The sequence below is a fragment of the Silurus aristotelis genome (genome assembly GCF_946808225.1).
Source record: "Silurus aristotelis genome assembly, chromosome: 18".
Classification (NCBI taxonomy): Eukaryota; Metazoa; Chordata; class Actinopteri; order Siluriformes; family Siluridae; genus Silurus; species Silurus aristotelis.
In genome coordinates this window covers 13,088,086-13,106,709 of record NC_139591.1, presented here as the reverse complement: position 1 = coordinate 13,106,709, position 18,624 = coordinate 13,088,086, and the positions used below count along the sequence as shown (strand labels likewise).

The window sequence follows — 18,624 nt, the reverse complement described above, 5'->3', positions numbered from 1 at the left end:
TTGCACTTGCACTGAAAACCCTGTCAAGGTTTTCTCCTTTAGATGCCTACTGGTATGCCTTTTAAAGACAAAGCAGCACAGCCTTTTCTCTCTTATTCAATGTCTATATTTAAGCATTATTATATTTATGTAAAAAAAAATAGAACAAACTGATTTAATGTCTAGGCTTTTTATGCATGGTTGACTTAAGTGCAAGAATTGAGCCACTTTTATCATACAGCAACAAATGATAAAAAACTTAGACTTTTTACAAAAGCTTTTTCATGCCAAAGTATAGCATGTGCTACTTTTGAATGCCACCAGCACATGACAAATTTTATCAGTTGGGCTGATCTGATTTCTGAGATGACCTACAACGATTTCACATTCAGGAAGATAAAATGCAGTGTGAAGCAGTCATATTAGTGGACACAACATTTGTTTGTGTTGTGGTTAAACATGGACAAATAATGCAAGCCTGACCAAAAAATGTATGTGTACTGTCATAAGAATATGGACAGAAGGATTCATGTGCAGAAAACAATATTTTATTAAAAACAAAGGCAGACAATGAATGTGACTGAGAAATAGGCAAAGGGCAGGTGATTAGCAAAAAATTTAAAATTGGGCAAAATAAGGATGTGAACTGAGACTAGTATTAGAGGAAGTAACATTGAACTGAATGTAATACTTTATGAATAGATGGAATATTTAAACACAAAACTAATCAACTGCATAAACTGAAACAGACAAAGGCAGACAAAGAAACTCAAGAGGAAATGACCAAATTACAATATAGGGGTGGAGACATGAATCAAAACAGAAACACATGGCTACATAAACACAGAATAAACTAGGAAATGCGGTGGGAGATGCTGTGTGCTCTGTGAGCTTCGGCCTGCAGCCCTCGGTGCTGGAGGGATAATTTGTAACAGCATATAATCATTTGTGTTTAACTAGTTAACTACTCAAAAAGTGTATTAACTACATAAAAGTATGGCCACCTGACCATCAGTTTCATATGTAGCACAGAACAGTCACGCTCCTGTGCATAAAATGGTCTACAGTATATACAGTAGATATGTGCCAATGCTGATATTGGACTATGATGTTTGCGGATGATATTGTGATTTGTGGTGAGAATGGAGAGGGAGAGGGAGCAGGTTGAGAAGAGTCTTGAGAGGTGGAGGGTAGGGGAATGAAAGACAGTAGGAGTAAGACAGAGTACATGTTTGTGAATGAGAGGGAGGGCATTGGAGTGGTGTGGTAGCAGGGAGAAGAGGTGGAGAAGGTGGAGGAGTTCAGGTACTTGGGGTCAACAGTTCGAAGTAATGGGGAGTGTCTTAGAGAAGTAAAGAAAAGAGTGCAGGCAGGGTGGAGTGGGTGGAGAAAAGTGGCAGGAGTGATTTGTGATAGAAGGGTATCTGCAAGAGTGAAAGGGAAAGTTTATAGGAATGTGGTGAGACCTGCAATGTTGTATGGATTAGAGACAGTGGCACTGAGTAAAAGACAGAAGGTGAAGCTGGAGATAGCAGAGCTGAAGATGTTGAGATTTTTGTTGGTAGTGAAGAAGAAGAAGAAGAAGAAGATGTGCCAGTGCTGATATGTAAGAATGATTAATTTACCAAAAAATAGGGAAAAAAGTCTGGTATGCAATGTTCATAAAGCCTAAAGAAGTGTGATGGTCCGGTTCCATATTTTTTTATATATAGTACTGCTCAATATACTTTATTTTATAAATTATAAATTATATTAATTTTGATGTTAATTAAATTTTTTAAAATACATTTATTTATTTATTTATTTATTAACTATTTTATTATTATTATTATTATTATTATTATTATTATTATTATTATTATTTCAAAACATTCGGGAACCAACCCCAGCCATTAGGGCTGCACGAGCCAGTGCACTCTTAGTGCCGGTCCCAAGCCTGGATAAATGGGGAGGGTTGCGTTAGGAAGGGAATCCAGCATAAAATCATGTGCCTAATCAAACATGCGGATCATGAATACAGATGATGGGAGAGGCCGATGGGAGAGGCCGAAAGAACGTTCATTCATATAACACAAAAAAACAGTCAACAAACAATTCTCAACTTTTGCAATCCTAGTAAAAAAGAACAAGAGACGGGGGAAAGATAAATCATATGCCAAAACTCAAAATATTACTTATTTGAGTATATAAGTCATTGATATAATCGAGGTATGGAGCCCAAACTTTGTGAAAAGCTTCTGTAGTCTAATGACTAACACAGGTCAAAGATTCTAAGGGAATCATTTCTCGAATAATCTTGTAACATCCTTTCAAATATAGGGGTTTGTTATTGACCCAGGTTATTAATATATTTAATATATAATATTAAATAAACGCTTCTTAAATTTGTTCCTCAGGTGTCTGACTGGGAGACCCAAAATCAAAGACAACGGGTCCATCTGTAGCTTCAGTCCAAACATACGACTCATAAAAACAACAACTTTTGACCAATAGATTCTAATTACAGGACGATTCCATAATAAGTGGGTGTCATCTTAAATTTTCACCTTACATTAAACACATAATGGTGTATTATTTAAGTCAAACTTGCTTCTAAGAAGTAGTGTAATATGCAATCTATGCACAATCCTGAGCTGAATAGCTTTGGCCCTATTGCAAATAGATATCTTATTTGCCTGACTCCAGATCAGTTCCCATTCCTCCTCTGTGATGGTCAATTGTAACTCCTCTCCCATAGTCTTTTAAGATCCTTGGTGTTCACCACCACATGTTAACAGAGAGAACTATAAAAACAAGTTATCTGCTTACAGTATGGGAGGTTCAGCAAACACTTCTCCATAACTGCCATGGAGGAATTGGTGACCAGAGTAGTATTTTTAAAGATATAGTCCCTAATTTGAAGAAATATAAAACAATTAAATCTGGGCAGATTATATGTATTCACCAAAACTTCAAAAGACATCAAATAACTTTCGGTAAACAAATCACAGAGTAATTACATGTTTTTAATGATTCATGATTTGTTCACTCTTCTTAAATAATCAAATCACTATCATACTGTCATAATCCCTCACCGTATAGCAAAAAGAGATTAGCTGCATTACAGCACTAAAGGTACAATTGTCAAAAACTCTGCTGTTTCTGCGTTAGGTTAGCAATTCTGTCTTAGTGTGTCGTTTCTACTACCTCAGCATATCATCCGGCCCCTCATTAGTTTCTTTGCTGTCTAATTAAAATCACAATGCACTCCCTAACCTCAGCCAAATTACCCATCAGGCAGATCAATAAAGCCTTGCGCAACTGCCTCAGAATGAACCGACCAGATAGGCCTGTGTGGGCACAAAGGGAAGTTCTTTCTTCTTAAGAAATGTAAATGAACACCATTAAATATTAACACCCCAGTCGGTCTTTAAAACCATGTACCTGCCTTTTTTCCCTTTCGGTAAATGTCACATGCATCTGTGGTAAAAGATTCATGCGGTTGTCCTGCACTTCTATCCAATCTCGCAAAAAGGAAATCTTCTTGAAATGATGAGCTTGTTTTTTTTAACTGATACTCAACAATTTTTTACATGCATTACCAGTTAATATTTATTTACTTCTCACTGCTTGTGCTAATTAAGTTATTTTATTTTATCTTTGTAAATCAGAGAAATGTTTTTGTTCTCAGTGCTGTACTAACATATATTAGGTTATACAAGTCACATACATCCATAAAATACAGCACACGCACGCACGCACGCACGCACGCACGCAAGCACGCACGCACGCACGCACGCACGCACGCACGCACGCACGCACGCACACAGTCTGTTAAAAAAGATCTGGATCTGAGACTCACCAGTCCTGCACAGCCCCAAATGACTCCTCATTGGTAATGTCATACATGAGGATGAATCCCATTGCTCCGCGGTAGTAGGCTGTGGTGATGGTCCTGTAGCGCTCCTGTCCTGCTGTATCCTACAACACATGCAATATAACAACTTGAAATAATACCGCTTTATTGTAAACAAATTTTGACCAGGTCATTCAATTACTGTATTCAGCAGGAGAAGACCACATTGGTTTCCAAGAGAAGAATCTGAAGTTACATTGGGCACAGGATTGGGAAGATAAAACTAGACAGGTAAAAACTGAAAAAAAAAAAGGGGTTGGTTCAGAACTTGGCATCAAATGATATAATTTAATTGGCAAAAAAAAAAATAGGTCCCATTAACACCAGTTATTACCATTAAAAGCAACACCAGATTACTAGTTTAACTAAATTCTACAGCATATGTGATTATTTATTGCTAATGATCATGTGTATGATTCATGGTCATAACTTCATGAATGGTCATAATAATCTCCTATTCACGAGAATGACTTAATTTCATTAATTTCCTCATCAAAATCATCAACCTGCATTCTCGATCCCTTGCCTACAAGTTTCTTTAAACAGATCATTCCAGAGGTAATTGAACCTGTTTTAAAAATAATAAACTCTTCCATTAGCACTGGTTTTGTACCAAAATCCTTCAAACTGGCAGTTATCCACCCCCTAATTAAGAAACCTGACCTTGACCCATGTCAGCTGTCCAACTACAGACCAATATCAAATCTCCCCTTCATAGCCAAAATTTTGGAAAAGGTTGTAGCACAGCAGATATGCTCACACCTACTTATGAATAATATTTTTGAAATGTATCAGTCAGGATTTCGGCCTCATCATAGCACAGAGACGGCGCTAGTTAAGGTGGTAAATGACCTGTTATTGGCCTCTAATCAGGGTTTTGTCTCCTTACTTGTTTTGCTCTACCTTAGTGCAGCTTTTGACACCATTGATCACACTATACTACTTGCTAGACTTGAGAACGTTGTTGGAATAAAGGGAACGGCTCTCTCTTGGCTCAGGTCTTATTTGACTGATCGCTATCAGTTTGTTGATGTTAATGGTGAGTTCTCCACACTCTATGAGGTAAAGTTTGGTGTTCCTCAAGGATCTGTCTTAGGCCCTCTGCTTTTCTCTTTATATATGCTGCCTCTTGGAGAAATTATTCATAAACATGGTATTAGATTCCATTGCTATGCTGATGATACACAGCTATATATTTCAGCAAAGCCAGATGAGAGAGATCAGCTTAACAATGTTGAAAAATGTGTAAAGGACATTAGACAGTGGATGCTCGATAACTTTCTTCTGCTAAACACAGATAAGACGGAAGTACTTTTACTAGGACCACATGCAGCTAGAAGCAAACTTTCCGATTACCTAACATCTCTGGATGGTGTTTCTGTTTCAGCGTGTACGGCTGTCAAAGACCTTGGTGTGATTATTGACTCGAGTCTTTCCTTTGAGGCTCACGTGAATAATATTACCAGGATTGCCTTCTTTCACCTTAGAAATATTGCTAAAATTAGAAATATGATGTCGTTACAGGATGCAGAAAAACTAGTTCATGCTTTTGTTACTTCTAGATTAGACTACTGTAACGCTTTACTGTCTGGGTGTGCGAGTAGGTGCATAAATAAGCTTCAGTTAGTTCAGAATGCAGCAGCAAGAGTCCTCACTAGATCTAGGAAATATGACCACATCACCCCTGTATTAATCAGTCTACACTGGCTCCCAATCAAATCTCGCATTGATTATAAAATTCTACTACTGACATATAAAGCACTTAATGGTCTCGCACCACCGTATCTGAGTGAACTTCTGTACCAGTATGATCCTCCACGCCTACTTAGATCAAAAGGTGCTGGCTATCTGTTGGTTCCTCCAATAATGAAGATTACAGCAGGGGGCAGATCTTTCTCTTATAAAGCCCCGCAGTTATGGAACAGCCTTCCAACCAGTGTTCGGGACTCAGACACAGTCTTAGTGTTCAAGTCGAGGTTGAAAACATATTTATTCAGTCAAGCCTTTAATCAGTAGATTTTTTCTCAGGTAAAGGCTCAGATCTGCAGGGAACATTGATATAGAGTGTTTGGTGAACCGGGATATTTGTACGCTGTCGTCCCCTCACATTCACGTGTTCACTCAGGTTTGTTGATGGTGGTGTGGTGGGTCGTCTCTTATCCCAGAGATCCCTCATGTCTGTGTTGCCTTCTGGTTCTCCCTTTTAGTTATGCTGCTATAGCGAGTCTTGCCGGAGTCCAAACTGCACAGTGACTTTAACTCTCATGCAACAATAGGTACACTTAATAATCCATATCCTTCTCTTCCTGTCACCCTCTTCTCTCTCTCTCTCTCTCTCTCGGTCGAGTTAAACATGCTCCTGAGGCTCCAGTGACCACTGTTCCTGCCCCTCTCCCCCCCGTGGATCTTCCCACTTCATCCAGGCCTGCCTGGATTGGACTGTAGTTGATGTCAACCTCCTGGACTGTAGTTGATGTCAACTGTAGTTGATGTCTCCTACACTGACTCAGAAATACACTTCGCTTTTGATCATCATCACTGCACCCCGCAACATTGTATACTCGCCACAAATGGACATTCGGTGTAACCCAGATGAGGATGGGTTCCCTCTTGAGTCTGGTTCCTCTCAAGGTTTCTTCCTTATGCCATCTCGGGGAGTTTTTCCTTGCCACAGTCGCCAGTCGCCACCGGCTTGCTCATCAGGGACAAACTTACTCATAAAGAACATATTCATTTTTAATCACCGCATTATCTGTGTAAAGCTGCTTTGAGACAATGTTCATTGTTAAAAGCGCTATACAAATAAAAATGAATTGAATTGAATTGAATTTACCCATCTCCTAATGGTTACTCAGAGCATAGTAACAATGTCATTTCACAAAGTCACCTCAAACTGGTTCCACGAACATGACAAAGAGTCTTCGGCTTCAACCTACAAAGTCGCCATATCTACATTCAATAGAGGAATTTTTGAGATGTGGTAAAAAGGGCCGAATGTCTACAGCATGTACATGATGCAGTTATGTCAACATGGTCCAGAATCGTCTACCCTAGTGTCAAGATAATGTAACTAAATGTGACAGGTGAGAGTATAATGAAAATGAAAGAGCAATATCAGAGTGAACATGTTTGAATTTGTTTAATACAGTTTTCAGTCCAATCCATATGTTAGGTCACGAATGTGTGAAATCTTGGCTGAGGTGACACTTCTTACACGTTCAGACACAACCTGTTTCGAAAATATTGGCCTGGTTACAATGAGGATGTCACTTTCAGATTGGAATCTGGTATTACCCAACACACAGAGCTCTGAAATATAGCACAGTTGCATTATATTGAACATGGAAAAAGAGATGAAGCATCACTATTAATCTATCAAATGTGCATTGAATGACAAACACGTTATCTGCAAAAACAGCTCAAACTTTTGCATTCACTCTTGGCTGTAATCTTAAAAATAAACACATGTCCAGTAAAACCTATTCTATTTAACATTACGATGACATGCGGCTCTGTTTTGTCCTGTGCATTAATAAACTGCTCAGTGTGCTCAGGCTGCAAGGGAACTGCATTAAAATCACTGCAAAGTGATGCAAAATGAATGCAAATGAATGAATTAATGAACAAACAGCATATATATAAGGACATTTGAATTGGACTGAGTATCCTTCCCACCGTTTGCACACAGACAGAAGGTTTAAAAGACGTAGAAACCCCATCTGTGTTACCATGGAGATTGGGCATAGCAACAGGAACTACTAAAAGAGCTGGTCATAAAGAGGTGAAGCGGATATGAGAGACGAAATTATTTGCCTCGGTATGTCGCCAATACAGACAAACAGATCAACAAAAAAAAGAACTGGCTTGAAAAGCCTGTGGAATCGAAAGATCTGGGATTTAAGGGATTTTTAGGGATTTAACAGACCAATCATTACAGTTTTAGATACAAGAATTAAACAATAACTAGCATAAAAAAATTGCAGTGAAAGATTTAGCAAAGATTTAGCTGACACAGGAATGGTGGTGAACTATTCTTCTCTGCAGTCTTGCTTGCCTCCAACCTTATCTGCAGGAAATAGTCATTAGAATGAAACATTTCCTGTGACATCAACACAAATGTGCCAGATAAACACCAGGGACACTTTGGAAACAATTGCTCTTTCAGGACAGAATGGTTATTTGACCTGGGACTGTTTATCAAAACAGTTGTTGTACCCATATATACTGTATTTAAATTGTGTTTTTAGATATGGTGTCAAAACTCTGAATGAGGTGTTCTTCGTTTATGGTTTATGGTAATTTCCAGACTATAAAGCGCACCCATATATAAGACGCACCCACTGAATTTTACAAATATTTTTATTTTTAACATAAATAAGCCACACCTGTCTATAAGCCGTCTACACTAGTGTACTTTACACAGGCTTTAACGAAAGACACGTTAAACACGGTGTAACGGGTGAAATATTTTGCGCTTTCTTTAGGAGCATAGCGGTATTTTGGGAATAGCATGCCACTGCATTTTTCCAGTATTATTGTGTGTGTTCTAAACGAGGATTTTGTCTAAGTTTCTTTGACTAACCGGTAACGCTGTTGCCAAGAAAAATAAAAAAGCACGAGTTTTGGAAACCTGTCTGTGCTTATATGATTTCTGTTGCAACTGGAGTTAGCAAGCTCTCCCTTCACCCAGACTCAACGCGTTACAACGGCTTGTATCTAAACAGTAGCCGACCAAGTAAGTCATTGTTCACTGTCTTCCTCCTTCCTTTCACAACTATTTCTCTTGGGAGATTATCTTTTGGCATCGTCGTGCGTTTAAAAAAAAAATATTTCTCCTGAAGCCATGCAGCTCAGAACACAGGTGAGGTGCGTTTTTTCGTTTCCGTTCTGAAATTTCATTGGTCTAATGTTATGGGGCTTAGTTTTTTGGCTTGAAGTTTGTGAAACCGGGAAAAACCCAGGAAAAATTCATAAATTAGCCGTTCCTTGTTTAAGCTGCGGGGTTCAAAATGTAGGAAAAAAGTAGTGGCTTATAGTCCAAAAAATACGGTACTTGATAAAAAGGTTTAACACTGTATAAAAATGTCTAATGTATGCACTTTTTAATTATTATTTAGATTATTTCTGCATAAACATTCTTCTTCTTCTTCTTCTTCTTCTTTTTCTTTCGGCTACTCCTATTAGGGGTCGCCACAGCGGATCATCCGTCTCCATACTCTTCTGTCCTCTACATCTGCCTCTTTCAAACCAACTACCTGCATGTTTTCCCTCACCACATCCATAAAAATCCTCCTCCTTAGTCTTCCTCTTTTCCTCCCTTCTGGTGGCTCCATCCTTAGCATTCACCTACCAATGTACCCCATGGCCCTCCTGTACACATGTCCAAACCATCTCAATCGGGCCTCTCTCATTTTGTCTCCAAAACGTCCTACAGTACATGTGCGGTCCCTCTAATAAACTCTTTTCTATTCCTGTCCATCCTCGTCACTTCCAATAAAAATCTCAGCATCTTCTGCTCTGCTACCTCCAGCTCCACCTTCTGTCTTTTACTCAATGCCACTGTCTCTAAACCATACAACATCGCAGGCCTCACCACAGTCCTATAAACTGTTCCTTTCACTCTTGCAGATACTCTTCTATCACAAATCGCTTCTGTCACTCTTCTCCACCCACTCCACCCTGCCTGCACTCTTTTCTTTACTTCTCTAACACACTCTCCATTACTTTGCTTTGTTGATCCCAGGTACCTGAACTAATATTTCTGCATATACATTAAAATGTCTAAATAAAATAATATCAATCAATTATGAACTTATCCAATAAATGTTCTGTCAGTACTATGCAATGATAGTTCATTGGCTGGAAAATATATTAGATAGCTAGACAACATCCTAGAGAAGAAGTGTGCCGCTGGTAATATGCTGTTATTTATTAAAATAGTATAAAACAAATTGTTTATTTACCCCGCAGCGGTAATCAGATCCCAGCTGGAGGATGATGTGAGTGAAAAATGGTTTATCATACAAACCAATGCATCATCAGTACTGCATATGTTTCTTATAAAATCTCAAATTATTTAACAAATTTTTTATATACTATATAGATTGGTTATGTATATATTATGGGCTTTGTATGGGGTCATGGTAGGAAAAGCTGTGGTTTCATTTTTTCCTGTCCAATAGGAAAAAAGTATTTAACTGGTAAAATGTTTTAATCCATTCAGATTGGTTGACATGTTGCTGTAAATATCTGTGCTGTCCAGGTAAAAAAAAAGTTATGAAAGCGCATCAAGTTAGCAAACAAACAAGATGAACTTGAACAAAGGTGCACAGATTTGCTTGAGAAAAGCACAGTTTGGAGTGCATACAGTTTTTGTGTGAGCAGAGCAAAATCTTTAAAGCAGCAGGATAAATATGACTGAGCACTTATTTCTCTTTGATAGCAAATGTAATCTGCTCACAGACCAAATTACTGACCTGAAGCAGTAAAGTAGTGCCATATGGTCACTGTTCACTGAGGCTAAATTTAAAATGTCACCTGCTGGTGCTATTTATGTCACACTGACTGGACTTAAAAATGAGCTTATCATTCCCACATAGCCTACTGTATAACAGAACAGCATAGCCAGCTGTGTAGCACACAATTTTCCTGTGTGCCTACAAATATAAGGCTTTGAGCTCCTTTTTTATGAGCACGCCTACCATTTATGCTCTATAAGCTCAATGACTGGCAACAGACTGCTTTGTTTTGATCTTTAATTATAAAATACTTATCAATACTATTTTTTCATGCCTACCTGTGCCAAAAACCAATAACAGTATCAATATTGATGCATCCCAACACTTCTCTTCTTACGTTCAAGTATGCTCTCTCTCTGACCACCTCTCCCTGCTATAATATTATCTAGGTGAAATCCTAAATATAAACATGCTGACAGAAAGAGAAACTGCTAATTATATTTGAATAAATAACCCCTTTCTGAGACCGGGGTTTTAAATCAGGTGATAAATAAAGGACAGCCACTTTCCGCTGCAAATATATTCAGCTGCACTGTTCTTAGTCGCAAAATACAATAGCCTAAACACTGTCACTTTCTTTTTAGCCCCAGTGTTGGATAATATGAAACCTCATTCCCCTAAGTGGAAAGTGGTTCACCATTGATGTCTGTCAAGCCTGTTTCAATTCACCCCAGAGGTGTTCTGTGAGGTTGTTGTTTTTTTTTTAAACCAACTCTATTAAACTGTATATTTATAGGTTATGCACAGGAGCATTGTCATGCTGGAACATGTGTAGGCCCCGCAGTTCGAGGGAAAGATTTTGCATACAAACAAATCATATAAAATTGGAGGCTTCCAACACAAAATAGTTTGTGGATATATAGTGGCTATAGTTTGGGAAAGATCCTGCTGTTATGGTCAGGCATCCACATAGATTTTGCTATATAGTCTGTATGGATGAGGTGACAATTGACTAAAATAAATGAACAGGTCTAAAGATTAAGGTAAAATGCTTTTAAAACAGCTTGCTGTCTGACTACTCACAGTACCCTATAGGATGCAGCAGACCATGGCAAAGTAACAATTTTCTCTGCAAAGCCAGAGAGGAGTACTCCCTTATCTCAAACTGACAGCCTGATTACACACACACACACACACACACACACACACACACACACACACACACACACACACACACACACACACACACACACACACACACACAGTGTTCACAGACATACACAGGCACACAGACCTCACACCAGCTCCATTAGTGAATGTGTGATAGTGATTGGTGATCAAGTGATTGCACTTCTGTATCTCTGCAAGAATAACAAGTGGAGCTCTGAGCAATTGTTTCTAACAGGTCTTTGAATGTCTGCTGTTTCTGGAAAGCCTTAATTCCTGCTGACATCACATTAACATTTTATATTTGAATGCTGGCAAGATCCATGCTTACAATTCTAATAAAATGTAAAGTATGTGTTTAATTAAAATATGCTAAGAAATATATTCACCAGACAGGCCTCCATTGTGCATAAGAGCTTGACAGTATTTCCCACTGTCAAGTGATTGCTAAAAGGATTAAATCATAGTATGGCTTTAGTTTTTAATAATAGTATAAATAAGTTGCTGTAAATGATACACTATATGGCAAAACGTATGCTTACAGTTGACTGACACCCCCTTGTGTGGTTCTTCACTAAATTGATGGCACACAATTATCTAGAATATCTTTGTATTCTTTAGCATTAACATTTTTAGAACTAACTAGTCCAAACCGGTTCCCACCCCTCTATTGGCTCTTAGTTTATTCATTTCAGCAGTGTCTTATAAAAGCAAAAGATGTGTGACTTTCAGTGATTACATTATTGGACTATGAACTTTATATATATATATATATATATATATATATATATATATATATATATATATATATATATATATATATATATATATATAAAATGCTAAAATTATGCCATGCATAGACGAGGTTAGGATTGACAAATTATATTGTATATACCCAGTAAAGGTAGTATGGAAAATATAATTTATTTGTTCTGCTCCTGTATTGTTCATAGAACAGATGGTGGATTCTCTCAATTTCAGCTTTGTAAGAAAAAGAAAAGCATTACTGGAAGACACATGCGATATTCATTTCCTGTATGATGTTAATGCGATGCATTAATTACAGTAATAAAAGCAGAGTTAATTCATTTGTGGCCCTTAGCCTAAGAGACCTAGTCAGCTTGCACTATATCCATGAGATTTATGCGCCTGATGCCAACCCAAGCCTTCATCCATCCCCCACCCCCCTACTCCCATGTGGTTTTATTGATCCCTTTACCCTTTATGCTTTCATTGGGCCAATAAATTATACTCAGACAATATAAGTGTACATCACTGTGACAAGCTGAAGCTTCCTTTGCATCTATATCTTGGGAACAGAGCACAGGAAGGGTAAAACAAGGAAATCTTTTTAATGATCAAATCAGAGTCTTTCAGCCTCCTGATTTAAAGGTAGCTGCAATGTCTGCTCAGAAGAGTGGCATAAAAGCAGCTCTGTACTACTAATAATAACATAGCAAAACATTTAGATCATTTGTGAGCTGCTGTAGTAAAACCTAGTGAGAACAGAGCAGAGCAGCACCATGGACAGTTCTTCAGGGACATGGATATGGAACAACACAGAGAGCTGCTATTTGAGCACATCACAGCAATGAAAAAAAGGAAAGGGTAGAATTATAGGTCACTGCTAAAAATTGCAGTAAAAATATCAAAAGAAGCAGCTGGTGCTTCGGTCACAATATACGCTGTACATTTGCCACAAATAAAGTGAAAAAGAGTGAAATAGATTAAAAACACTTTTGATAGGATATTTCCTATTGTGATTGGCTTAGTCAAACACGTGTGAACATGTTTAGACGGCTGATATACAGTTTACACAAGATGTCATTATAGCTGGCAACAAAAGTGAGTAAACTCAAAGTGATAATAGCTGTACATCATTTAACCATGCAAAGCCACATGTCCTATTCATCATGTTGATGTTTTTGTCTGCTTTACAGAACTATACAAATTTGTGTATCTTGTATTAGAGCAGCTACAATTACCACTGGATGTTCAACATGGCACCTCAGGGCAAAGACTCTCTGAGTATTTAAGAATTAGAATTGTTCACAATGATGGCCCAGGCTACAAGAAGACTGGTGAATTCAATGCCCAAGAGCATTAAGGCAGTGCTAGATAACAATTTGGACACTTTTTACATGTTTACTTAGGGTGTACTCACTTTTGTTGCCAGTTATATTAACAATAATGGCTGTATGTTAAGTTATTTTTAAAGGACAGTAAATTAATACTATTATACAAGCTGCACATTGACTACACTAAAATATAAAGTTTTATTTTTATAGTATTGTCCTTTTATAGTATTATATACTATAATATACTATAGTAAGATACTGTAACTGCCCCTTGCATGTTAATATACCAACACTCAGAATGAATTCTACAAGAACGTTGGTGACAAATAATGCATAGCTCTAAATGCTTCTGTTATAAGGTTATGAAGAAGCCAAAGACAACAGAGCAAAAACATCTGGGCTGCAGAATGAGAACAGACAGCAAGAAGCTATAAGGAGGTCAATACATTGTACTTATATAATTATCTACACATTGTATTGGACTGGAGAAGCCATGGCTAGGACAAGTCTACTTTGAAGGGAACCCCTCTAAATACGTGGCCTTATTTTGTTTTAGCTTATAAATGGAATTGTGACAACAGTATTTAAGAAACAGAAAAAAAACTGAATCATATAAAACCTGAACACTCTCCTGTGATGAAAAGATTTATTGAAACTTACAAAACACTGAACCTATTGACCCTCTCCTTAACTCTTATATATCTCTCTAAGGAATATGTAATCATACTGACACATTTATGTCTACATCAAGCATATGTGTCCGTGTGATTCTATAATAAACCACACAAAATAGAAACATTTCATGATGGATAAAACAAGAACACTTAACGCTTAAAATTACAAATCATAGTTTGATTTAGTTTTACTAAATCACTTAATCTATTGTAATAACTATGAAAGCCTGAAGACCAACCTGCTAATATCGTGTGCAATTTGCACTGTTCTAGAAAGGTCAAAAGAATCATATTTCTTAAAAGTTGAGAACTATAAAATCTGTTCCTAAATTCCACTATAGGATTGTGTGACAGAAATAAAAACCGAATTTAATGATACATTATATTTGCTGTAGTTAAAAATGATATTGTTTAAAAGTGTTTAAAATATCCAAGCTCATTTTATTAAAAAGAAAAGAAAAAAACAGACTGAAATCTCTATAAAAGGCATAAAGAAAAAATGACAGAAAACAATTTGCCAAGCTCAGCTTTTACTCCATTCCACCCTCTCTCACCCTCTGTACCAAATCAATTTCTCTCAGTAGGCCTTGAAGTTGAAGGAGACAGAGTAAAAATAGCTCGAGATGAATAGTTAGGTCATTAGTAGCAGCAGTGCCTCAAGCACAAGGTTAGGTAAATTCATTTTTTTAGGTGGGGCAGTTGGATTGAGAAAGCTGGTGACTAGCATATGATTAGGTGACCAGTGTATGATCTACACCATCTTCATGCTCAACAGACTGTTCAGTGACTCTTCAGTTCAGTGATGTTGCTATGAGAGAAATGTGTCATCTCTTGGCGTATGCCACACATGCGCTACATAAGAATATGGTGAAAAGTGACTCATCTCTCCACGTCACGTGTTTCATATTACTGTAGACCAGTGCCTCGTGTTTTCTTTTCTACTTACATATCACACTAATGTACTCAAGCACTGTGGGAATTACTTGCAGACTTCAATCTGTAAATGCAGATGTCACTTTAGTCACGGTTCCTACTGAAACACAGGCAAATGAATAGCTTTTGTGACTGAAATGTTGCTTGTAACATCTTGTACATTGGCTATAATTTATTTAACTAATGCATCTTGATCTAAAATCAAAGTCAAGTGGCTCATCTCAGGTTTTCCATACATTTCATACAGTTAGCCATTCCATTCCATTCCATACAGTGTTGAAAGATTTATGACCAAACTTTTGATGTCACCCATATGAGGATGGGTTCCCCTTTGAGTCTGGTTCCTCTCAAGGTTTCTTCCTCATATCATCTAAGGGAGTTTTTCCTTGCCACTGTCGCCACGGCTGCTCATCAGGGACAAACGCACACCATTCACCTTCACTGTTTTCTGTAAAGCTGCTTTGAGACAATGTCTGTTGTGAAAAGCGCTATACAAATAAACTTGACTTGACTTGACTTGACTTGACAGTGTCACTTTGACTACATTTGAAAAACTATGGAATGCAATTCATGGTCAATATTGTATGCATAAATGTTATGTACATGTTATGTTAATCAAAAACATTGCTCATCTTGACAGAAAAAATTTACTTCAGGACATTAAATGAACAAAACACTATTTTACCTCGCAGTAATGAAATCAATGCATCATAAAATAGCATATGGTCTACGTATATATCAATAAATAAATAATTCTTGTTAAATGTTTATTTGTGCCAATGTGTGCCATTTTATTAGTTATACTTCATTAAAACTGCCACTGTGCTTGTTTGTGTAAGGGAATGTAAAGTGTCTCTTGTTTTAATATTATGTCATATTGCTGCTGACAGACACTCTCCATGCTAAAATAGAGCATAGGACATTGAACATTTAAATATGGATTTTTTTGGGGGGGAAAATTATACTATTTCTCTAACAGTGAAAGCAAGACACAAACAGCACCAGAACGCACATGTCAGACAGATGAAAAACCTACATAAGAAAAGTATCTGCATATTGCAAAAAAAAAAGCAGAATGATTGCAAATGGCATGCTGGGATGAATTGGCTAAACATGGGAAAACACTGGAAAGTATTTGTCATCTTTTTAATCACACAATCTCACATTAATCACATGATCTCACATTTATCTAGCATATTAATAACAAATGGATTATGGCCATTACATCATAATTAAGTTAATTAAATTAAATAAATTTTTTTGCTGCATCTACAACACAATGTCTAAACGCAAGCCACATACAGTGACTAGTACTCATAATTTAACAATTTGTATTGTAGTTAGAAGGCATTTTCTTACATGTCAGATCCAGATGGCCTGCAAATGATGTCCTACTAAGACAAGAGAAAATTAAACTGGGTATTGCCAAATGAATGAACATCTATAAACATTATTTTAGTACAAATTAAGCCAAATGTGTGCTTGATTTTCTGGGGAAAAAAGACATGGAGCAGCTGTTTTCTCAAAAATGATATGACAATACACACATCTGGCCGAAAGGATGAAGTATGAAACTGAGTCAGAAACACACTGTTCATAAAGCTTTTTACGATAAAAAATACATATTGAAAGGTCTCAGAGTGACACATTTCTCTTTCTTAAATACCTAAATCAATAGAACTCTGCAGAACGTGTTAAAATGAGTCACTAACATCTGCTGCAATGTGAGAAGAATAACTGCAAAATTGATCTAGTAGCAGTGCTCAATATCAGAAGGATATTTGGTATTGTAGTATACTGCTGAACAAATTTCAGCACCTACTTTTTCATAATTATATTTGCATTCCCAGTACTAATTTGATTTAACCAGGTATTTAAAGATCTTTTAATTGATAAATTACATGCCATTAGTCAATAGTAATTTGATGTTAATCTATGATCAAGAATGCTAAGCAAAATATCAAACAAATCAGCACAATTTGTGATGTATTACTGAATAATAAAAAAAAGTTTGAACTATGTCTTGGAGAAAAGCATGGGTTAGCTCTCACCCTCCCTGATTGGTAGCGGGACTTGGCAGGTGACCAAATTGGGGGGAAAATAGAGGGAAAAAACTGCTTGATGTAGCAGATGTGTCAGAAATGTTTAATTTACCACTCATTATTAGACCATGTAAAATTCACATGCTGTTGCTTGCTATTCAGAAAACAACAAAATGTGTGAAGTCAATAAATATGTGCTATTTTTATTTATTTTATTTTTTTTTACATCTTTTTTTTTGTCATTAGACCATTTACACTAACAAAATGAAACCTGTAGCTTTAGGACAGGGGTGTCAAACTCAAATTCACAGTGGGCCAAAATTAAAAACTGGGACGAAATCGCGGGCCAAACTCAGTATTTATTGAAAGTTTACTCAGTAAACTCAAACTCAAATACCCAGTGAGCCAAAATGTAAAACCTGAACAAAGTTGCGGGCCAACATTAAACAAATTAACCTTTTAATATGGACCCAAACAAGTTTTGCTTTAACATTGAATATGGAACAAGCATCGCTTATTACCATACAATATATAATTTAATAGTGGAGACATGCAAAATCGAATTTCAAATGAAAAAACACATCAATGGCATTCATTTATTAAATAAATACAATTTAAATAAAAAATTGTATGCCTCTTTTCTATTTGCAGCCTTCTGATTTAAATACCAAAATAAACTTTTTCCACTGGCTATTAATTTTACAAATAAAATTATAATAAATCAATCAACCATTCAAACCCATGCCTTGTAGCAAGAAAAAGTGCATAAAGAAAACGTTAATTATTGCACACTGGTCTAATCTGATGTGCCCAAGCCAGATACCTGGCATCTCTTCTTGGATGCTAGTTCATCAATGTCTGGGCTCAAGCTCTGAGCTGAAGAAATCCTCAGTATCGAGCGAAGATGTTCATCATGACTACTGTCACAGAGGAGAGAGCGTTTCTGGGTCCTGTCCTGATTGGCGCGCGAAAACAGCAGAGCATTATGGGAAGACAGCAGAGCATTATGGGATTCGTAGTATTAGCGGTGAATGCGCTGTATAATACCGGCGGGCCAGCTCTAGTAGTAATTTGGTATTGTCTCGCGGGCCAAATATAATTACCTTAAATATAATTACGCGGGCCAGAGTTTGACACCCATGCTTTAGGACATGCCCCATAAAAAGTAGCTAAATACATTTCCCTATGAATAAAAGCAGTCATTGCTAACATCCGACATTAATCTATTACACAGTCTAATTATCACTGTATGAGAAAACCTGCTCTAAAAGTATTAATGTGGCACAAAGCTGCTAATCGTATGCTGATCCAGAGGATTTTGTTTAGTGATAGAGGAATATTACCAACAGCTACAGTAGTAAGTGGTAATCGAACTTAATTAGGTTTTATTTATTGAAC

At 37.0% G+C, this 18,624-nt stretch overlaps 1 protein-coding gene across 3 annotated transcripts in view; it reads right to left on the bottom strand.

Moving 5' to 3' along the window:
• LOC310741478 (ras-related protein Rab-3C-like) overlaps positions 1 to 18,624 on the bottom strand; it is a 34,363-nt gene that overhangs the window by 7,949 nt on the left and 7,790 nt on the right. For all 3 annotated transcript variants that reach the window (XM_083569386.1, XM_083569388.1, XM_083569387.1), the window contains exon 3: positions 3,821 to 3,939. In XM_083569386.1, coding sequence (XP_083425512.1) covers positions 3,821 to 3,939 — 119 coding nt within the window. The remainder of the gene's footprint in view (positions 1 to 3,820; positions 3,940 to 18,624) is intronic.